Source organism: Pseudoliparis swirei, chromosome 23 (genome assembly GCF_029220125.1).
Source record: "Pseudoliparis swirei isolate HS2019 ecotype Mariana Trench chromosome 23, NWPU_hadal_v1, whole genome shotgun sequence".
Classification (NCBI taxonomy): Eukaryota; Metazoa; Chordata; class Actinopteri; order Perciformes; family Liparidae; genus Pseudoliparis; species Pseudoliparis swirei.
This window is the reverse complement of record NC_079410.1, coordinates 8,661,018-8,684,620: the sequence shown is the minus strand read 5'-3', so window position 1 is coordinate 8,684,620 and position 23,603 is coordinate 8,661,018. Positions and strand designations below refer to the sequence as shown.

At 45.1% G+C, this 23,603-nt stretch overlaps 1 protein-coding gene and 1 long non-coding RNA gene across 2 annotated transcripts in view; one reads left to right on the top strand and one right to left on the bottom strand.

Annotated features, from left to right (window-relative positions):
- Positions 1-571: 571 nt before the first annotated feature.
- LOC130189082 (uncharacterized) lies at positions 572-2,806 on the top strand. Its single transcript, XR_008830703.1, has 3 exons — positions 572-839; positions 1,192-1,366; positions 1,759-2,806. It is a non-coding gene; the product is annotated as an uncharacterized LOC130189082 (long non-coding RNA).
- A 10,100-nt stretch (positions 2,807-12,906) lies between these two features.
- LOC130188527 (voltage-dependent T-type calcium channel subunit alpha-1I-like) overlaps positions 12,907-23,603 on the bottom strand; it is a 95,018-nt gene continuing 84,321 nt past the window's right edge. The window contains exons 30-33 of the mRNA XM_056406923.1: positions 20,386-20,523; positions 18,269-18,479; positions 17,088-17,320; positions 12,907-16,851 (exon numbers count right to left, since the gene is read on the bottom strand). Coding sequence (XP_056262898.1) covers positions 16,117-16,851; positions 17,088-17,320; positions 18,269-18,479; positions 20,386-20,523 — 1,317 coding nt within the window. The 3' untranslated portion in view covers positions 12,907-16,116. The remainder of the gene's footprint in view (positions 16,852-17,087; positions 17,321-18,268; positions 18,480-20,385; positions 20,524-23,603) is intronic.

The following is a 23,603-nucleotide window of genomic DNA, read 5'->3' as shown; positions in this document are numbered from 1 at the left end:
AGGGAAGACACAACAGGAAGATCGGGAGCTGGAATGTCGGGGGGAATATAAAAGTGATGGAGCAGGAAACAAGGGCAGTGATGCAGGGATGGCTGCCTGATGGGACGCTAAGCAACCGAGGAGAAAAGAGGATAATGGAGATATATGGTCTTCTCTTCTCGCTACTTTTACTCTCTTGTTTCCACACACGGTCAATCTCAAGTGAAGGTCGAGAGGGAAAGCAACGTATAGATTATGCAGGAGGGGAGGCGATTCATCAGGGCTGTCGGTGTGCCGTCTGATTAATAATCCAAACTCCAACACACACTCAGTTTGTGTCAGCCGTCAATCATGTTCATCTCAAGGCATTTTCTCAATGCAGGTGATGTAGTGATAGGTGTCCTCACAGGCAGGATGTTTGTGACGGGGAAGTAGCCTATTGAAATTTCATCATTGTACTTTTAGTTGGGCCGTTTTTTTATGTATGACAAATGTTTTTAATCTTAAATAAATCTCTCAAGCCCAGCATTTGTCTTAGCACATATTAACCTAGTTGTTTGGAGCCCCTGATGTATACTTTAACACCCTGTGCTCCACCCAACATCACACCATGTTTCCCAGTCAACCCCAGTGGTGGCTGTCGTGTTTCATCTTGTGTCATAATGCAACCGGTTAATTGCGGTGGACAATCCTCTGACTCGACATTAACATATGAATAACTTCAGTGTGTTAACACGTTGCCAACTCCTTCTCTTTCTTCCAGGTGAACAACTCAATACTTTGACACTGTCCAAACAATGAGTTGACATGGATTTGGTTTACACACGAGTTCTGAGCTACCGGCTGTCTATAAGGTCACGGTATGTCAATTAAATGTCATCAGTGCTCCTGTGAGGACGCAAAGGAGTATTTCACAGAATGTAATGCCTCTCTGAAGAGTCAAAGGCTTAATGATATGCAACATCTAGACTCAAGCTTTGATTCCAAATGTCAAGAAAGTAACACAACACACGCACACACGCACCTTCAGTGAGAGGATTTTCACAACACAACACACACACACACACACACTTCTTATGCACACATGGATTTTGGATTCATTGTTCCATCACTAAATGTCATATTCAAATAATGATTATTCTTCCTCAGTTTTATTTGAAAAGAATAAATAATATCATCAGTTAGCTGAAAGAAGACTGTCATCCCTCTCAGGCCCGTTGCCCGTGCACTCAGTGTGAGTACAAACTCCAGCCGGGCCCAGGAGACAGAATCCAGGTCCGAAGGGGGGAGCCGGAGCCCCTTCAACCTTCCTTCACCTCCACAGTGAAGAAGAAGAAGAAGAAGCATACTGGCCGCTTTCCGAGCACCTGCAGTGTTTATGACCCGTGTGAGAACAAACTACAGCTGTCGGTTTTAATAATAATTAAATTGCGTCATCTTCTCACAAAGACAGAGCTGCTCTCTTGGGTTCTGGGAAGCCGGGCGTGTCTCCTCATGGGGCGTGTTTAGACTGTCTGGGTCCAGGGGAACATTCTGCAGTTTCACCGGTTACGTTTTAAAACGTGAATGCTCGCTGGTGATAAGGGAAGCAGAGTGAACCGTGCCTCCCTCAGCAGATGGCTCCACCACAGGAATGGGCTCCGTATCAACGAATAACAGCCCAGCAGCTTCTTTTCTGTTTTCTGTCTGACCACCACTTCCTTTATGTTCTTGCTTCTTCCCCCCCCCCCCCCCCCCCCCCCCCCTTGTTTTTCTTCTTCTTCTCCCCTCCTGGGGCAGCCGGTGAGACTTTGTATTCCTCACCACCTAAGCATCAAAGCCCTCGGGAGGACGAGGCCGGCCCACGTCTCCCTCTCGGGAAGCTCAAGAAGGACTAGTCGGACAGAGGGAAGGACAAGAGGCTGAAACCGGAGGGAGGCCAGGATGACTTGCGCAGAAAGAGAGACTCGGCTTTGGAGCAAACGATACAAAAGGGACTCATTTGAATGCACCACACAACTTACATTCTGGCATTTAGATAAACAGCAGACTCATTAGCGCGACACGAGCCACAAAGAAAGACTCACGGGGTAGAAGTGAGAGGGAAGGCAGACAGATCTCAACGCCCCGAAAATAAACTCCACTCACTGACACCCCTCTGAGATACAAGGCAACACCACACCGTCCCCTCGGTGTAACCCTGTCTCCACGGCAACAGCTCAACCTGACCTTGCCTAATTTGTTCCATTACAAGCGGCGGTCGCACAGCGCCCCTAAATATGCACCAGGTGGAATGAAAGGCATTGTGCACACAGAGCGAACAGAGCTGCCTTCCAGTCTCCATGCACAGCCAGCGGGGAGAGAAACAACACGGAGGAGAGATGGAGCGGAACCAACGACAATTACCCCCAAAGTCTGGCTCGCTAATGTGAAACCACGAAACATCAGGACAGAACATCGCTGTTCTCACTTGAAGTCTCTCCTGGTTTATTTTATGTTAATCCAAAGATAACACAGGTTACCAAACGAATATCTTCTTCATTTGAGCTGCGTAATTAACACGGGGAGCACTGTGATGCGCTGCGGCATATTTATAAGACCCTTTAATGTCCCATAAATGTCGTTATTGATCTCAGACGAGTCCGATCCATGAGGATCTTTTTAAATCTCCGTCAATCATCAGTGATCCTTGTGTTCGAGGTTCATCGCAGTTGACCCGCTGTAACATTGATCCCATTCTTATACTGTATATTACAGCCATAAATAGGCTCATTATTATTATTTAATGATTTTATTAGCTATTGGTTATAGAGGAGACTTGAATTACATGTTGGTCATTTTTAATGGGTGAAGATTAAAGACTATTTGCTAGCAAACCATTTGCATTATTGGTCATTTATACTTCTCTTGCAGTTTCTGTATCAACTAAGTTGCAAATATTCTTCAAGAGAAGGATGATGATGATGATGATGTCGTTTTGCATTGACCTCGAGGTCAGGACCAATCGATGGATTGCATGTCAGCAAGGCCTGAGACTGCACCTCCCTGTGTTTGCTGTGGAAGTCTTTAGTCACATGAAGTCAAAGCTCTTGACAAATCTTCGTCAATTCATTATTCAAACTCACGCTTTGCCCATAATGGCGTTTGTGTTGTGTTTGCCCCACACACACACACACACACACACACACACGCCAGTACTCCCCCTCCATCTTCTCCTCTCCAGGAAAATGCTGATGGTGCATTCTCGTCTTCCCCCTCACCCGCCAGCCACTTCACTTTCACGGCACACTTTTCCGTCCCATGAATTATGCATCTCATGAATTAGGCTCGTCATTTCAGTATATGGTCGTCTGGAAACTCCCTTTTGTTCCGGTTCAAACACAAAATGGACATTTTTACTCTCCTGCCGTCATTGTCGGCTGTGTGTTATGGATGAGAGGGGAGGGCCCGGGGTATTTGTTGGACCCCTCGGGATGTTGCCTGGTATTGCGCGGGGGAATACAATGACATAACAAGATAACAAGATAACAAGATAAAAGCCTCGCGTTGGACTTCAAAGCGGAGCGGCTGCTTGAACGGAAGCCCGGCGGATTTCAAAGAACAAGTGCATGTGTGTTCATGGAAGGCCGCGGCTCCAACGCCATACGCAGACATGGGGTGTTGCATATAAACACTCAGGTGTACATGTGGGGAACACACACACACACACACACACACACAGAATGCACCTCAAATCCCATGGAAGACTTGAATGGCAGGAACTCGTCTCCGTGGTCTTGCACACGCAGAACAATAATGGTACTTAAATGGTTCTTTAAAAGGCTGTGTGCTTCTACGAAGAACCATCACCCACTGAAGAACCATTTTTTCGTTTGAGGCACCATTATAGGTACTTTGAAGATCTCTTTAAGAAAATTGTTCTTTAAATAACTTTCATTTGAAAGATTCTTTGTGGAACCAGAAATGGTGCCTTAAATAACTATTTCTTAAGGTTGATTGAGGCACCTTTAGTGGTTCTTTGAATAACTCTTTAAGGAAATGGTTCGTTAAAGAATTTTGGTTTGAAAGTTTTTTTGCGGAACCAGAAATGGTTCTTCTATGACAACACTCCGAAGAACCATTTTCGGTTCCAGATGGCACCTTCATTTTTCTGTGTGTACAGTATATTAAAACAGCCTCTCTGGAAAGTTCACGCTAAGCCGTATAAATCCAAAGCCTCGTCGACCCGCCCTGCCTTTCCTCTCCTCTTCACAATGCCATGGGAAAGGTGTGAAGGTGTAAATCTCCTCCACACCTGTAATTCCTGGCAGACCAGAAGTCTCCCAGCTGAAGATGCTGCCTGTGCAATAAATTTGCTCAGCAGTTATTGATCCGCGCTGCGCTCCCCGAAGGTGGACAGTAAAATGCACTCTCTCGTGACAGGAGGGCACATTTCTCTGCAGATGCCGCGAGCAAAGCTCACTTTGTCTCTCTGTGTGACACACTCGCATTTGACAAGTTTTAATGCACTGCTCTCACCATGAGGGTCCGGGGGGGTGTTGGGCGGTGGCCTCTGCATTGTGAATTTCTTTCTCGTCGATCCGGGGCTTCAATAGCTCTGTATTGATCGTCCCTCTTTCCTTGTTCAGAGATCAGTCATGCACCTGTCCACTGATACTCTGCGGCCAGCTGCAATGTGTTTATATTGTTACGCTTAGCAGCAGTGAGATGATACAGTGATAGGCAAGGTTTAACGTTTTGACGGTTTAACGTGTGCTCATTGAGAATGTGTCTCAAAGCGATACCCTTTGAAATACCTGGAGGTTCAAGCATCCTTAAGCAGTAGCTTTCAAACCTAGTGAGACACTGCATGTGTGTGTGTGTGTGTGTGTGTGTGTGCTCACTGGCCAGCAAGCAGTGTCAGATGGCATTACTCTGATGTACAGTATCTGTACGCTTGTGTGTGGGTGTTTCTACGGCTGCATTTGCGTGTGTGTGTGTGTGTGTGTTTGGCTTCACTCACTTTCCCTCAATCATTTGGTGTGTGTGTGTGTGTGTGGGAGTGAGTAATGAAGCGCTGGCTGTCTTGCGGATGCTGTGTAATCATGCAAATCAGCACCGTGCTCGTCTCCAACAAAGGTATTAAAGGTGATGCAGGACACTGAGCTCCTGCTGATTCACTCTGCACGCGGCGCCACGGCAACAAGGTAACGGATGAAAAGAGAAGGAGAGCTTTAGAGAAGGACCGGGGAGATGCTGGAGAAATGAGATCAAACTGAAGAAATCTCAGAAAAAAGCAGATGGGCGAATTAGTCATTAGATTTCAGATTACCTCACAGTGATAGACATACAAGGGAAATCATAATGTTTTTTTTCACACACAGCAAAAGTGATCAATATGTGCATTGGAGTAAATGTGTGCATACATTACATTACATTTAGCAGATGCTTTTATCCCAAGTGACTTACAATAAGTGATACAATACATGTGAGTTTCTGTTGTGTCCAAGTGTGTGCCTTTGTGTGTATGTGTGTGTGTGTGTATTTTTGGGGATGAAGGCAATGAGAACTGACATTTGCACTGATGTGCACTGAAATGGAAATTACAGAGCGAGCTGACATCGCCCGTCTCTCACCTCAAAACGAGGGGCAGGTCCAGTCTGCAGCTCCACACACACATTCATGTATGTACTTTACACATCCGGATGACGTGGTGTTTATGTCGGGTTTAAGCTCATCTCCAGCCCCCCCACTTTTTATGGCTTAAACAAAGTTTATGCATGGCTAATTCAATATCAAGTTTATTTTTTCAAATATATTTTCTCAAGATAGCGTAGCTCAAACTTTTTGCTCCTGCTAAACATGTGGTCAACATAACATGTCATGTCTTTATACATATAAAAAAACCTCTTTTGTAAAATCTGCAGAACAGATTGAGTTGAGCGCAGTAGCTTCAGGTCGGGTTGTAAAGCGGCCAAAGTCATGAGATCACACACCCCGGGTGAGTGGGGAACGGCCTTCTGGGCTTGGAAAGCGACGTCAACAATAAAACGGTCATAGTCAATATTTAACACTATTCAGGGTCAGTCAACCATTATGAAGATATCAAAATATGCAGGTTTTTAAATATGACTCCACAGGTCGGCTGCAGTGGAGGATGCACGATACAAAGAGACACAATGAGTGTGCACACTATTTGAATACTTCTTAATGCTGCCATATGCATGATAGTCAAAACTTCAAACCACGTACGGATGCAACGTGTTGTTGGTCATGCACAACTCAGCTGGACACACAAACGTGTACAAACCCAAACTCATCTGCTTAAAAACAGAGAGGACAAAAACAAAAGATGAAATCCGGGGCCCCCCGAGAGAGCAGGCCAGGGTCATGTTACACATTCCCAGCTTTTGTAAAACTAATAAACCATGGAAACGAGCCCGCGGTGTCATAGGAGACCATGCGGCTCAACAAATACCCGTCTAAATCTCCACCAACGTGCCAAGCTTAAATGAGAATAAGGCAATTTGGGAAGCAAAATTGGATTTTATTTGGAGTATAATGAATTTAAATGGGAGTTAAGTGGGCTTTACTGTTTGGCATAACAAATCTGTGACTGTCGAATTGTTCCTAACAGAAGTCTGATTTGCTTCATTAGTGAAATCCATCAACAACAGTAATAAATAAACAATTTGAGAAAAGTAATTACCTGCAGTCACAGCCTTGTTCACCTCGTTTCGGCTCACCCGAACACATCTCGTGGTTCCAAGATGCAGAATGTCTTTGACTTGTCTGTTGTCACTGTGCCGAACAATGAGGCATCTGAATCTCACCGTTGATGATGTTTATTTTGTCAAATTATTATTTATTTATAACAGAAGATAATGCCTCAGTAAATTACAGAGATTCCTTCACACTTTGCGTGTTAAAATAAGCTGGACTCAATTTGATAAATTCAGATTTAGTCAAAAGTCACATTCAGGGATGTACAGAGACTAAACATTGACCCTGATGTTGCCGTGTAATATGTCTTCGTGGCCCGAGCTTCCCCAGCCTAATTGGATTTAGCATTATGATCTACTTTAAGTTATTTCCTAATGAGGCATCTTCCACAACTGAAAGAAAATCAAAGTCATATACGGTCTGTGGTCTTTATCACCAGCTGGAGTTCTTTCTGACGTCCTTCTGCTCACACTGAGGTGTGTGTGGTGATCCGTGTGGAGCCGAGTACATCGATGTGAACCTGACATAAGATCTTTTTTAATTTACTTCTATCAATCTGTGGTTCGTCCTTTGGTTCCTGCGGTGTCTCCAATACCCCCATCACGGGGTCCTCTCACCACTCTGATAAGTACACAGGTTATGCCTTTACACTTACTCCATTTCACTAAATTGTTTCATCAAAGAATATATCTCAAGCCGACTCGGATCTCCTAAAGATCAGAATGTTTGAAAGCCATAACACAGAAAAACGGAAACCCTCTAGGCTCATGTAAAAAATCTCCATCATTGATCTTCCTCTATAGCAGTCATTTCATACATCCGTCTCCTTGAAGTACCGGCAGCAGCAGCTCCCCCCCCCTCTCGGGCTGTTACATGTGCCCTCGCCTCGTCTCCTTTCCTTCCACACGAGCATCAAAGCCACAGACATCAAAAGTGTTACAGCCACTCATTTGGATGCAATTGCCTATTTGTTCACTCCCGTAAGACGAAAGAACACTCAAGCGTGCGTGAACCTTTTGAGAACCGGGGAAATATGAAAGGACAGGATCGCAATTGTTAAAGTCTTTTAAAAACACTTTTCATTCAGTTGTTTAAACACGGACACGGGTTTTGTTTGCTGTCGTCACTCCAACTGTTGATATGGGCAATTCATAATTAAATGAATAATAACACATTTTATTTGTGTAAAAAAGGTACTCGGAAACAATAAAAGCCATTACAAGACACACAAGAGAGATGACATCACGGTGACATGCTGAATTAGCGTCGAGCATTAAGAGCAGATATAAATAGACGAGTTTTAAAAGTGGAGAGTGATGGAGAATGTCTGAGGTGATGGGAGGGGGGGCAGCTATGGAGAAGGTCCTGATCTGGATTACTTGATCTGGATTACTTGCTGTATGCATCGGAGGTGTTGAAGGCCCGGGGTCATGTGACCCCTCGAGTTGGAGAGGAGACGGGCGGCTGTATTCTGGACGTATCGTAGTGTGTTGGTGATCTTGGTGGATGTGCCGTACCGGATGCTGTTGCAGTGGTCCAGTCCAGATTTTTCTGATGCTTCCCCCCCAACGGTCTCCTCTGCATCTTTCTGGAATGCACATCCCTCCCGACGTCATGCTTCTCCTCTCGTCTCCACTGTTTTTCTCCCGTCCCTCTCAACCGTTCTCCCCTTTCTGTACCCTCTACCTTAACGGTCCCAGTCTTCGCCAATACAGACGGAGCAGAGTGTCATTTCACTGCGGAGACATCCTGTGCTCCTGTTGGCTCCAGCTTCACTTCCTGGGCTCCTGTGGCGCTACAGCATATGTTCAAGAGCTAAATGTGGACATGCTGTCATCCGCCATTGGCGTTTGTAGTCGCAATGTGACGCACTGCTTCTCTTTGCTCGCCTCACTGATGTTTCCTAAATGTCTGTTGGCACCTTTCTTCCATACCTCCTCCATTGGTTCTCAACCTCATTCATCTTTCCCTTCGTGTCTTGCCGTCTTTTGTCTGCGGCGTTGTTTCTCTCTTTCATTTTGCCCTCAAAGCCTGTCGGTCCGACGGCGATACGAGTCCAGACACAGACACGCCGAGGACAAAGGACAAAGGACAACATTGGCTACAAAGGAAGCCTCCGTGTCTCCTTGATCCAGGCTACAACAAAAGGCAGCAGCTTGGATCGACCAATGGGTGCTCAGAACACCGTTTTTCAGCAAAGATGGGACAGTCTCTTTCTTTCTCTCTTTCTCACACACACACACACACAAACACACACACACACACACACACACACACACACACACACACACAGCAGGCTCCCAGGTAGACGGGGCAGACAGAAAGTCTTGCCCAGTGGGGGCCTCGTGCTCAGCAGAGCGCCTAATTACAGTGATAAATATGTGACGGTGGAGATGAGAGACGAAGGCTCCGAGGATTTCTCCTCACATGAACCCGTGGCTGTCTGAAGGGCTTCACACAGAAACACACACATTCAAGAGGAAACTCCACACACAGAAAACCAACATAGGAAAATAGCACCTCGAAGATACTATAGTTACGACATAATCTGCTAGTTTCACCTCACAATCTAAAGAGGTGAAGACAGTAAATGCATCACGGGACCTCGATGCTGTCTCCAAACTATAAGGCTGCATTTGAGTTTCATAATTAGAAGGCTTGAATAGCCGCATGACTATTATGGGTCATTATCGTCGTGTCCGGCTGGAGACAGTTTCTCCCAAAACTAATAGGCCCAATTTCAAATGAAACAGTGACATGAAGTCCATGCAACATCCAGGATGCTTTGCTTTGTGTGTGTGTGTGTGTGTGTGTGTGTGTGTGTGTGTGTGTGTGTGTGTGACTCTCTCGGTACGTTCTTCTGTTTCTGTCGGTCTCTTCTTATCTTTCTTCCTTTGTCTCGCGCACCCCGACTAAATATTGGAGCAGAATTTGGGAATCGAACTGCTTCACATGGCGAATCAATAAATGTCCATCTGAGAAACAGATGGAAATAATAATAAGAATTACAAAGTGTAGATATTAAGAATAATAAAGCAGAAAATAAACATTAAAGCGTATTAGTGTATTACTCCCAATCTTTCAAAATGACCAGCTGAATACAGAAAGTCAAGGTTAATAACAGCTGTATAGAATGACAATATATAATGCTCCATCTTCATGGACAGCCTGTGCACTTCCACAAGGAGTTTCGGCAAAGAGTTTTGGAATTGCAGTTTCTGACATGAAGAAGGCGTATTCTGTTTTCAGATATATATTTAGGCCAATTTCAGCTGGTCCTCAGTTTGCCCTTCACTACAACCATGTGTCATGCATAATTAGTCTCTTTTTCCCACTCTCAGCGGGCTCATAGCAGGAGAGGCGACAGCCAACAGCTCTAAACACCAAAAGCTCTGAGAGACGGAGGTTATTAATGCAACACGCACCAAACTTTAGCAATAAATCCACTCAAGACCTACGACACGTTTCAAACTTCTCGGCTGGAGTTGCTGCTCTTCAACCAAACAGAGTGGGTATCGCCTGTTTACTGAACCATCCTCACAACATAGACTCTTTAGTTTGACATATTTACAGCACCATAACATGCTGAGATCAGTAGAAAGTCAACAAAGCTAAAACCACACGCTCCCTGTGTTGCACCACCTGACTTTGGATTAACTTTCCTGTACACTTGCTTTGAAGCACATGGAGGCATTTAAAGGATCCCATAATTAAAGGTCCAATTAGATGTAAAATAAATTGCATGCATCACAATCTGCTGCCTTTGTTACTGTAGGCTCCCCAATCTGGAGGATATACACTTTGTTTTGCACTTTCACAGCAGCAACTTTATTACAAATTCAGATTTAGTGCTCAAAACAGCCGGCTGCCATGAACAGGAGGCTATAGGAGCCGCGACAGAGCACACACACAGTCAAGCATCAGGAGTTCAGGACATGAACACAATGAGCAGAACCACAACGCTCCATCAAGCCGAGCAAAGCTGCAGAGTCTCTGTTGGTTCACTGTTGTCAGATTATCATTGTTTTTTGATCCACCGTTATCATAAAAACACCGGTAAAAACCTGCTTTTCCTTTTATCTTTATGGGAAATAGAGGTCGCCACGTTTCTTTTTTCCTGATCTCAATCATTCTTACAATTCAGCAGTAAACGTGATCAGTGGATTCCGCTGAAATGCCGAGGCAGTTTTGCCAGGTTTCAAAACATGTTTTGATGTTCAGGGAAACTGCTGAGCTCTGGATCCAGACGAGCCGAAGATGTGACAGCTGGAACTGGGATTGTAAATCTGCCGGTTGAAGAAACACAGCCCGGCATTTACTGAACCTGAGCCTGCAGCTCCCTTCAAATAAACATTTCAAAGCGTAAACTAGTCGCTCCACATTGTTGCCGTATCATTTTCACTATTATCTTACTGAACAGTCGGTCAGGTGTTGAGAACACCAGTCAATCATTCCAGGAGATGGAAGCGCAGTGGTGCTGAAACTTGCAGTCAGCACCGCTCACAATCTCTCTGTTTCAGCCGTCACAGCTTCTCTCTCCACCAATGGCTTCGTGTTGCAGAGGGAACGCGGGAGGAGTGCATTTATATATATGTGCACTTATGACCATAAACACTGATTTTAAAGGCAAGTCACATCCGAACCACAGAGGGACATTCATAAGAGAGAAAACCCTCCAGAAGTAGTTTCATTTTCAGAATTTAAATATCATCTGGAGATTGACAGCTACATTTTCTCTGATCTTTTATTCAGCCCATTTCAGTGGCGTCTCACTCATCCTTCATAACCTACCTTTTATCTGGCTCTTTCTGGAGTCCCCGGGCAGTTGGACCTTGATGTCTGACAGCAGCTGGTTCACAAACACAACCGTGACAAATGTGTGTATCAGGAAACTCTCACATTCAGCTTTTTCTGACTGATGTGATGATATAAATGGAGGAAAAAGATTCAGTGAGAAAGTGTTGCTCCATGAGGATTGGGCCAACATTTTGACGATCACTCATTGAATAATAATCCGATAAAACTGCATTCAAAAATAGAACAGCACGCATTTTTACTTCATTTTTGAACTCTTCAGTATTGCTTCATTAAAGTTTCCCATAATACTCGCTGACCCTTCAGGTTGTGCTCTCTGAGTGTTTTATCCAAACGACACAGCGTGATATCACCGATTCATGGTCCAGGACCGTGCACTAAAAACACAGAATTGACACTTTTTTAATAATAAGCTCCAAACTTTCCCCAGGAAAAAAACCCTCTGTGAAAAAAAGTTGAATGTTGTCAGAAGTTTCCAGTTGTCCACCTTGAGCCAAGAGACACAGCCGTTTGGATCTTGTTTATCATATTCATGTTTGACAACTTTGCGGTAGCACCACTTTCTTATGATTTTCCAACTAACATTTGAAGGAGTTTATAATTATGCTCTTCTTTGACTATAAACCTGCCATAACCTACTTTAATCCAAAGCATCCTTCCCTCAGACATGTACATTCGATGGATGCGTCACGCGGTACAAAAGCACTCTTAAAGTTATAGCTCAGACAAGATGGTTTCCAGGTGAGGTGAAACAATGATCCTGATGTCTCTGGGCTCTTTGTGTGTTGCCTCGGGACCAATCAGCACACTGACCTTTCATGTTGCAAGAGGTCACTTGTTTTCTTCAGGTGACGGAAGGAACATCGGAGTTAACGCCCAACACATTTCAGATGACAGGCCACTTCTTATCGGGAGCAACGACACATTCACTCAGACGTGCTGGTTTGGGCTCGCACGGTCTCAGAGACACGCTCGCCGCTCACCACACACACAAAGACACACACACACACACACACCACCGGCCTGCTGCAGTGACATTTGAAGGACGGAGGTCTGCAGGGAGCGCTGGTTTTGAGAGGTTGGATGAGGCCGGCTGCTTGTGGGTGGTAAACAACACATCGGGGTGCCTAACGTGTTCTCGCCCTGCCGATGACAAGCTGTCTGGAGAAGCCTCCCGTCTTCCTACCTCGGTCTCTCACACGGTCCAGCTGTCCGTCATCTCTGGACACTTCCTGCTTTTGTCCTCGTCCTATCATATCAGATGTAAATAACAGGTATAAAGAGGAAGACTGAACTTAAAAATGTCACTGTTAAAAATAATCAGAACTATCTTGTGAATAAGAAGAAATCAGTTTTGGTTGCGGCTCGGACGGATCATTTCTTCGTGGTTTCATAGCAGCAGTCAAAAAACACCGGGGCATTCCCTTTAACTTTGTACAATTTTATGAAATGCATACTAACGAGATAATCATGGTCACTGGCAGCAATGCACACATGCAGATCAAAATACAAAGATATGTACAAATGTGAATTGTACACTCTTAAGGTGTGTTCAGACTGAAGGAAAGCTCATTCTATAGGCGGCGTGATCGCATACGAGGAGAGCAGGTCAAAGGTCGCTCAGGGCCGCAGCGCCAATTAAAGTAAAAACAAGTCCGCACACGTTGAAAATGTTGATGCTTTAGCAAGGAACGTGCGCGTATCCCGAGCGGTTGTACTCCACCTCGTCAACAAACAGAGAGGAGAAAACAACCCTGGAAGAAAACAACAGAAACAACTTCAGATGGTGGTAAATCGGTCCGACTGCAACACACACACACACACTGTACAAAGGCACAGTGCTCAGGAGCAGTTGGTGTGTTGTTAGGTTGTAATAACATCTGGCCTGCGGGTGCATTGGCTGTTTGTCGCGTGTAAAACACTCCGGCAGCCTAATTTGTGCGAGTAAAGCAAAGTGTAAATGTGCTGTGGGTTCAGTCTGAGCACACCTTTACAGCTACCTTTAAAGATTTACCAGTGGTTTTTACCCCCCGACCTGAGTTCAATAACCTCACTTTGTTCATGATGTCCAATTGCAGCCCATCTCTCTACTGATTTGTCTCTGAGAGGGCAGAGGTGCTCTCTGATTGGCTGTAAGTTCAGACAAGTAGGAGCAGAAACAGACAGTAATGAATACTGTAGAATTCTGAGGAGATAAAAATCACATTGACATCATTTACTCAGGGCAGACACATAGAACATTTATTGCTGCGTAGTCAGGCTTTAACCTTTGATGTCATATTCAGTTGACACAAGGATTGGTCTCAGAAAGATAGGAGGATGTATCTTTGAAGCTATAACAGCCCTTGGTTGCTTCGTGTCTTCCCTCTTCAACCTTTAATTTCAGGTCTCCTCACTGACAAACAGGACACTTCAGGAAAAGGCAATCACTTCACCTGTAGTCATAAACACACACGCACCCACAACTGTCTTTACTATCGCTCATTAATACCCAACACCATGTGCTAAAACATAGTCATCAAAGTGATTTTGCATGATAAAAAAAGGTAAAACCCTCGCATCACCTCATTATTTTTGAGAAAAAGAAGAAAAAAAACAAGGTCATGTTTTTTAAAGACAAGGGATACAACAGTCTACCTCTAGAACTCAGGCTTAAAGATGAGCCTGTTTGGACGGGGTGATTCATCAAGCGGCAGAAGCCAAAATCAGCTTGCACTAAAAGATGCAAACCGCTGTTCATCGTGACAGCGTCAGCTTCGGATGTCAAACTATGGTGTGAGAAGGGGCTGCTACCACATCGAGTCTGTGTGAACAAAAGATGAGTGCATCAATGTGTCATTTCAAGAAAAAGCATACTGTATTGCAATCCCAGAACCATGCTTAAGACACACCGATGTGTCGAAAATGGATGTGTTGTGCCGTAACTCTCAAATTAAAGCTTTCATAGATATGATATTCACGTTTTTTTTTTTTTTTAAGAATAGGAGGCTAAAAGCAAACAAAGTTCCTTGTGTACAGCCAGGAATGTCTGTGAGCTATAGAACGATCCTCATGTGCTGAGTGAATATGGCTGTTCCCATCTCTGCTTGTCCACTAGGACTCCAACGTTGAAAATAAATAAATAAAATAAATCCAAGAGGAACCGGTGTTCCCAAAGAGAAATGTGCTGGAGGGAACAATCACTTCAGCGGACAGAGTTAGTTTGACATTTTTTGCTTCGTTGTTTTATACACCGTCCACACCTTAAAAAATGTTATAAAACTGGAAGCCACTGGCAGACAAAAAGTCCTAGACAACAAGTCAAATAGATCGTATGGGTTCAACGGAATGGGGACAAATAACGGCAACACTTGCACCTGCCTATTCTCTTTTCTACAAAAATAGTGGAATAGAAATCACATGGTTATCACCCAACATTGACATCTTGATACACGTCTGTATATAGATACAAAACAAATCTTAGTTAAATGCATCATGCAGTCAAGGTCCCGCCGACTCCTGTGCGTCTGTCCACTCGTCACACGCGGCGTCAGAAGGAGCTCCAAGTCTCCCTTCATTCAGGAGCGGTGAACACAGCGCTGCCCCGCGCACACATTATTGTTCCTTTTGACGGGGGGTGTAAAGCGCCGATCTCGCTCTCTTTCGCACTCATTTCTTGAGTGAGTGACAGATGCCGGAGAGAGAAAGAAAAATAACCGATTTCACGAATCCCTCCGTGGTTGGTTTTACCTCCGCAATCCGTCAATTCCTTTTCATTTCCCGCTGCCGCTCAAAAGTAAGTTGACAGAGGCACAGACCTTTGATCAGTCAATAGCGATCCTCTCTTTCAGAAACACAGAGGTGTGGGGAAGCGGTGAGAATGATTGAATTCATGCCTTGGATACCTGAGGCCAGGCTCTCACAGACTGTGAGCACACCCTCTTGAACTCTCCTCCACCTTGTGTTTTACTCTCGACTCAGCAGAAGGTCCTGTGCCGGAGCGAGTATAACTTGTTGTTTCCGTCTGCCGGAGCAGATGGACATTAGATCCGCTTTCTGCTTTCCCAGCCAAACAAATGACCCGTCTTCTCCTTTCCCCGCCTTCCTTCCGCCTTCACATTTTCGGCCTTTTTCCGAGCCTCCTCCCACTTACTTGCTTTGCGATTCCTCTGAGACATAAACGGCTCAAACGGGTCTGAGTTTGCATGTAGAGATATTTCAGTTTGGGTTCTTCTATTTTTGCATTTTCAACATCAGTGAACCCAAACCGACACCGGATAAAGGAACCTACAAGAGAGCGACAACAAGACTCTTCCTTGTGTCATCAAGCTCCTCTTGACTCGCTGATATGCAAAGCCGTCCCTCGTCCTCCCGAACAGGTTCAGTCTTCAAGAGGGGACAAGGCCTTCACTTTTCAGGCCACACCCTCACCAGCAGGCTGTAACCAAGACCACGCCCCTAGGTACCACAATGTAGGACATGGGCGTGTCACAAATGTATAGAAAGAGGTTGAGGGGGCGAGATGAGGGTTTGGTTTTGGAATGCGGGACATCGTGTGTCATCGAGCCTCTCTCTCACTGATGGAAGCAGAGAGAGAGAGAGGGACAGCTATGGGTTTAGATCCAAGGAATGGAGAGACAAAGAAAGAGTGAACAATAGGTTTCATCTGTTTTTCCGACAAGGCCCTACTGTTGTTTGGCTTGAGCTCTTGCCTTTGAACCCTTGCTCGCCATCTCCTATTTGAACTCGTCCTCCTCCTCTTCTTGTGTCCACCAACACCCCCGCCCAGGGGTTGGCCAAGAAGCCTTGGGGGTCCATAAGCTCCAAGCCCAGGAGCTCTCTGCGTCCCTCCCGGCCCCGGGACGACAGCAGTATCCCCCCCTGGTCCAGGCTGCCTGTGCTGTTGCACTTCTTCACCCCCCCTCCTGGGTACACGAGGGAGCTGGGCGGCAGCAGCGATGTCAGCGACAAGCTGCTCAGTGTCTCCGACAAGTGTTCGCTGTTACCCGCCTGGCTGGAGCCACAACCACCGATTGATGACCCGATACCGATGCCCAGGTCCTCGTCTGAGGGGTCGATGGAGTCTTCACGGGTGTAGCCCGGGCTGGCGCTACCTCGGCCACTGCTCTGGCTACGCTGGTGGCCCCTGGTGGCCTGGAGGGTGAGGGCCGATGAGGGGCTCGGCCTTGGTCTCAGGGTCTGGATTGGGGAGGAATTGGCAGGCCTGTCTTCGGGCAACGGGAGTGGGCACACGAGTGGCAAGGGAGCTGTCAAAGGCAAAGGGGACTCCAAGTTCTGTGGCGGAGAGAAGCTGAAGCTCAGCCCCTCCTCCAGGGTGGTCTGGAGGCTCCCCTCAGAGCTGCCTGTCGTCAGGGAGGAGTCACTGTGGGACGGATACTGAAGACAGAAAGCACATGAATCAAACTCCAATTTGCATTAAGAAGGCATTAATAATTCATCATCTGCTGTCAGTGACCACTCTTTAGGCCATTTCTCTCCCAGATAAACAAAACAATGAATCCTCCTTTCTTGCTTCATCAATCTAATGACTTGCTTAAGCCTCTTCCACAGTAAAACATCTCAACTATCTCGGTCCAATAACCTATGTATCTGTGTTTCTCCCCTCCCCCTACCTGTGAACAGAGCATCTTGCTTTGGGCTCCTGGGGAGCGCAGTGAAGCCCAGGAGTCAGGGGAGGTCAGCCTAAGGCCCCTCGACAACCGTAAGCTCCTACTGCGGGGAGGCGCAGGGATGGCTGCTCCTGCAGGGTGGAAGAACTCTGCAGACAGATGGAAGAGAGGAGAAATGCCACTGGCTCCGCCTCCTCCTTTGTTTCTATCCTTGTTGCTGCTGCTGGAAACGCCACCTTGAGGAGGGAAATCACTCTTTCCATTTTCATCCTGGTGTTCATGGATACATTGTCTACACTTCTCTGGTGAATATCCCTGACACAAATGACAGATTTGTTTCCACTCTGGATATTGAGCTCTTAAGTCAGCAAGCTAAGCACAACCCTGACAGGTGGATGCCATGAGTCGATGCTCGGCAGGGCGGTGGGTAAAAGGTCCAGTTGTTTAAATGTGTTGATGTGTTTCGATGTGTAGGTCTGAGTCTCTGCTTTGCGATGCCGCTTGGTTTAAAAATAGAAATCCACTGAAATAAAAAAGTAATTATTAGGGCTGTGAAACGATTACAAATTTTAATCAAGACGGAGAGCCGAGAAATGTTAACGCGACACGTAGAGACAGAAATGACACGCTGCTGGTTAGAGACGATCAACAACAGACGTATTGGAAGCTCATTCTGCGCATGTGTTAAATGCGTTAAAAAACCAAACTAATTAATCCTGTAATTTAATCATAACGCGTTATTTTTCACAGCACTAGTAATTATGTAATACCTCGTACCAGCTGCAGATCGACAAAGATGTGATAGAAATCATTTCAAGCTATTTTCTGCAGATGTTCAAGTGGCCCTTGTATGATCTCTCCTACATGTTCGAGAGGTGCAATTCAGGGACCGATATAGGCCCTCTTTAAATCCTCCTTCTCTGAATAGACCGAATATATACAATATGTTTTCTTTGATATTCGTCTTGAAAGCACGAACTTTGCATTTGTTCAAAATAATCATGCTATTTCTCGTACATAGTGTTTATGTCCTATGCAACAATCAATTCGACCCACCACCCTATTTGGGATGTAAAGAACACAAAATAGCAAGACATTAAATCAGAACTTAACTAGTGCTACACACACATATTTTAATCTATTGCTGGCAGTACAGTGGATTCACTTGATCTGGTTTTACTCACCAGGGCTCCAGTGAGGTGAGCACATATGCTGTTGGTGTGTTTGCAGCTCCTGCAGTGCGGTCTCCACCTCCATGCCAGTGCCGAGGGCCCGGCAGGCCAGGCCCGCCCCCTGCACCTGGCTCTGCGCCACGGGCCGAGCCTGGTGGCCTCCTGCGTAACTTCCTCCACCCGCAGCCTCTTCCGAGCTGCGGGAGTCACTGCTGCACCTTCCCTGGAACGGACATTGAAGAGAAAGCCGTTTCCAACAAATATCCAGGAATGGTTAATCAGGTAAGTGTGCTAATTTTTCTATTAAAAATAAATAAATTAAACATGTCGGGAAAGATCCAAAATAAATACATAGATCGTTTATCAAGTGCTGAAAAATGATTTTACTGGTGTGCTTAAAGAAAAAGCATATATGCATAGCTTAAGAATTAAGCTCTTATTTCTTCTGCAAAAGCACAATTTAAGTTTAGTATTAGTATTATATTTCGTTAAGTAACAACTCCTGGACCACGCCTGATAGAGAATGAGAACAGCAAAAAGCCCTGTGGCACCCTGCAGATATCAAACATGGCCTCAGTCTCACAACATCCCTCTGGCTGCTCATCTCAGTGCGAGAGAAAGGGAGCGCACTTGTTATGAGCTGATAGAGCCTGTTATTGTCGTGTTGATGTCAGATATTGTAACAATAATTGTTTGGTTATAATTGTGTCAGTGTGTGGCTCCAACCGCTGGAAGCGGGAAGCAGGAGGTAGATTAAGGTGGAGTTCAGCTTTGTAAGCTCTTACCTCGTACGTTTTAATTACCATCATGTAGGGGCTGCAGAATCATTTACTACACACATTGTGTGTGTGTGTGTCTGCTTTTATGCTTCAACTAGTGTATTATTGTTTATCTGAGTCATTCAGTCGTCGCCCCTCAACAGCCACCTTTCAAACAGCAGACACCCACACCCATACAAACCTCAAACAGACACACACACACACACAACACACACACACAATTTTGTGTCGAACAAATGAAATCCCTAACCTTGGATCCTTCCTCACCTTCTGCCTTCCCCTTTCTCCTCTCCTTTCCCCTCCTCTAATGAGACAGCCATGATTGACGATAGCAGGCTTATCTGGCTATCCAGAACCAAGGAGCATTAAGGGGAGGAGAAAGAGGGGCTAGAGGGAGGTGCTGAAACTTAGGTGCAATTACCAGAGGGAGGGCACTGAAGAAGAACAAGCATGACAGATAAAAGTGGAAGAGAGGGAGAAAGTGGGTGCCGGAGCGGGAGGTGCGAGAGCCACCCAGGACCACGACTACGAAGACTTTTATTCATGAGCAGAGACTGTGGATTCTTCAAAGACGAGATCGTTTCCACTGAGAAGAGATAAAGTATTCTCTGGATTCTAATGTTTGTACCTGTATTTCACATAAGAGCCTCCAGCATAGCCATTAAACATATTTTATAATCGCCATTTGTTTTGTGCTGAAATGATCAGTGCACTTCTGTTTGTGCTTCTCCTCTTGGGGGAGTGCCACAAAGCGCCGGTCGACTGATGAAAATAGTGGGCATACGAGAAGTGAACCGCCATGAATGTTTGGTGCAATGGGTGTTATATTGATTTTTGTTTTCATACACAAAGAAAGTTATGCTGGCATGAAGATTTAATTGGCCTCAACATTGTGTGTAAATTTGACAAGCAGGTAGGTCTACAGCCCAATTAATTACCCTGGTGCTGACAATAAAGCAGGTGCTCACTCCCAAGCTCCCCGTCTCACATTCTGTATTCATTATATATAGGTACGATAGTTATTACTGGGATGATCATCATTTTACGAGGGTTTATATTTGAGCAGCGTACGCAGCAAATACTGGGTGAAGCAAAACAACAACATATTTCGCAAATTGCACAGTATTACCCACTGACCAATGCTCATATACAACTTTCTTTATTGGTATAATCTGTTTTAAAAGAAAAACAATTTTATATTCCCTCTCATGGTTTTTCATTTCGGCCTCACAGAAAATGAGTCATCTTAGAGATCAGGGTGTGTATCAGTACTGCTTATTGTACTCCGTATTGTGTTAAGGCGTTAAAGAGAAGCCTGAAGCCTTCCCACCACACTCGCCTCCTACCCACCTTGCCCTCTCGCGCCAGCAGCTGGTCGGCAGTCTGCTCGTCCAGGCTGAGGTCGTCTGGCAGCGCGGGGGATGACGACTTGTCTGACAGTTGCTCCGACTTCAGCGACGCCTGCTCAACCTCCGCCATCCGGATCTGCTGCAAAAATGTACCTCCGTTAGTCACCTCTTAAAACAGAGAGCGGTCGTGAGCAAACGGTTCAGACTTCCCGGAATCCATTAATTAGTGCTACATATAGTGCATGATTTATATTCCAGGGTTCACGACAACCACGGCTTCACTATCTTACATCTTTGTGTACTTAGACGTGACTTTTCTAAAGGATCAGCCACAATGTGTTGAAGATGTCTCTCGTGACTCATGAGAGGCCGCAGCATCATACAGGACACAGGAGGAGAGGCATCTATCCAAGCAGTGCCTTACAGCAGGTGTATGTACGTGTGTTTTTTGGTAAGCACCTGCAGTATCTGCATGTATATGTAATCTATTACTACCTCCCTCTCATTTGTTCCAACATTAGTTTCAGCTGATTTTGTTCCATCTGGTAACTCGGCTCATGATGGCCACTGAACTGGTGCTCAGTTCTCCCTGCATGAGCCTCCAGAGAGCCCCGGCCTCTCGGCTGACACTCTTCTCTACAATTCCCACGGCAACATAAACAGTGAGCTGGAGCGGAAGTTCCGGGTTCTGGGGGTGCTATGATGAGCTCAAGCAGAGCAATACATAGCCAGAGAGAAGCATTAACTAGGGCACTTAGAAAGGGCCCGCTAGGGGTGTATTAACACAAGAAAGACAAAAAAGGATCATAGAGAATGATTCACAGCCAATATGTAACAGTGAATTAGTGTTGCCAAAGGAGAGAGAGAGAGAGGAAGAGAGAAGGGTTGAAAAAGAGAGAGAGGTGAGGTGGGATGAGGCAAGGAAGCAAAGCAGGAGCATAGCATCGAAACTCATTCATTTAAAGAAGCCGTTTTTCTGCTTCCTCGGCATGTCGACGATATGCTACGATGTGACAGGACCAGATCTGATGCTCCGGGTCTCAGAATTGGGTTGTAAAATACCTTCAAAAGGGTTGACGTGAGTCATCAGCTGGTACATGTATTAGCAGTAAAAGGGAAACTACAGCCGTCTCATCCTGTATTCCTGTTTACGAGCTTTCAGGTACAACGAGAAAGGCATAAAGGGTCCGACGCAGCCTGACAGCAAAGAGGCAACGCATCGTCTCTTTCGGCACCGCTGGGAGGCAACGGAGAGAATAAGCATGACTGAAATCTCATGGCCACATCGCATGACTCATGCCAGTGTTACGATGGGAAGCGTAAGCAATAATTAATGTGAAACATAGGAAACACCAGCAGTCAGATGATAACACACAGGAACACAAACAGGCACACCTCCTGCGCTCTGCCACACGAGCGTTTCACTAGCCGCCAAAGAGAAATCCTACACACAGGTTATTTACATTATTTTTGCATTTATATTTCAATGTTTGTGTCACAGTTGCATCCATACACATCGTTTCGACCAAATGCTCAACAATGAGATGCTGCCTGCAACCCTGATGCAGAATTGCATAAAATAATATCAGATAAAGGATTTAGCTGTTTATGCAACTGAATAAACGTCAAAGGTCTTCACTACTCTATGAAACAGCTCTCACACACGCACAAATACACACACACACACACAGACACTTTCTGTCCCCTTAAACACAATGTCATCATACAGAAGACAGACTCACACTATCTCTCTCTCTCTCTCTCTTACAAAGAAACAAACAATACGCAAGTCTGATGATTAAAGGACATGGGGAAAAGAATAACAACAGTACCGGGTCAGATACAGTAAATCACAGCTAGATGGAGGGATGAGCGGAGGAGCGGAGGGACTGATGAGAAGAAGAAGCATGTCAAAGAGGGGGGGGGGGGGAAGAGATTGATGGTTTGACAGCATCTGCAGACAGGCAGAAAGCTGGACTGACAGGTGAGGAGGTGTAGAGCCAGTTATTGCTTCTCTTGAGCTGCACTTTGTCATTGTGATGGACAACACTGGCACAGGACAGTCTGTTTTGCGAGTGTTTTATTCAGGACCTCCTGCGTACAAAATACCCCAAAATACAAGAACACGTAACGGAGAGTGTGAGTGCGTGCATATAGGCATGCAGAGCAGGAGAGGTTGCATGTGTGTATGCATGCAACGAGCCTCATTAATCCACACTTCTGAACATATGGAAATGTTTTTGTTTTTAAATAAGTGCTGACATTACCTGTCATACCGTAAGATAATAGGACATACAGTAGTTTACACACTTCATAAAGCATGACATTAAACACCTCCTATTCAAACTGCCTTGTGTGATAATGAAGCCCGGTGTTTGTGTATGTCCATGAAAGTTCATGCAAATGCATGTTCACCTGTGAACTTGTTACAAATGTGCGTTTACATATTTTGCTCCCGGACATCATGGTGTTGTGTGTGTGTGTGTGTTTGTCGGTGTACATGAATGTGTTTGTCTTGTATAAGTTTGAGTGTGAGTGTCTTCAGGGTTTCAGTGCTACTGAGTATAAATATGCACTGGTTTTGCATAGTAATAGTTTGGTTTGGCCACGTTTTGTAACAAAAATGTCCTGGGCAATAAAACCCTGTGTGTGTGTGTGTGTGTGTGTGTGTGTGTGTATGTACTTCATGTTTGGTTGGACTGTTTTCTCTATATTTGTGCTTGTGTATACATGTAAATATGTACATAAATATGTCTCTTTCAGTCTTATTTCTTAGTTTCTACATTCACAACTATTTGGTGCTGGCATCCAGTGTGAATTTATTTCAACATGTCCCTCAAGAGTATTTCCCTCCAGCCCCTGGGCCCATGTTTGAAAAAGCATCTCAGAGCAAGAAATCCTAAAGGACCCAGACTTCCCAGAATAGTCTATATTTTGTTCCATCTTTCATGCAAAGAAGCAAAAGCATTTTATGAATCAAGATGAGTAAATATTACTTATCTTTGTAATTAGCTGTGTCCACATAATCCTAAAATTTACATTTATCTGACAACAACCAAACTGCGGGTTTAACATCCCATTTGGGTCCCTCACATCTGCGACTACATTAATTCATTTCAGAGCTTCAAAGCCGACCTGGTTCAAAAACAAGATGATGAAACGAGACTTAGCGTGGGCTCATATTTTAAAATAACATTGATAAACATCGTCATAAAAGGT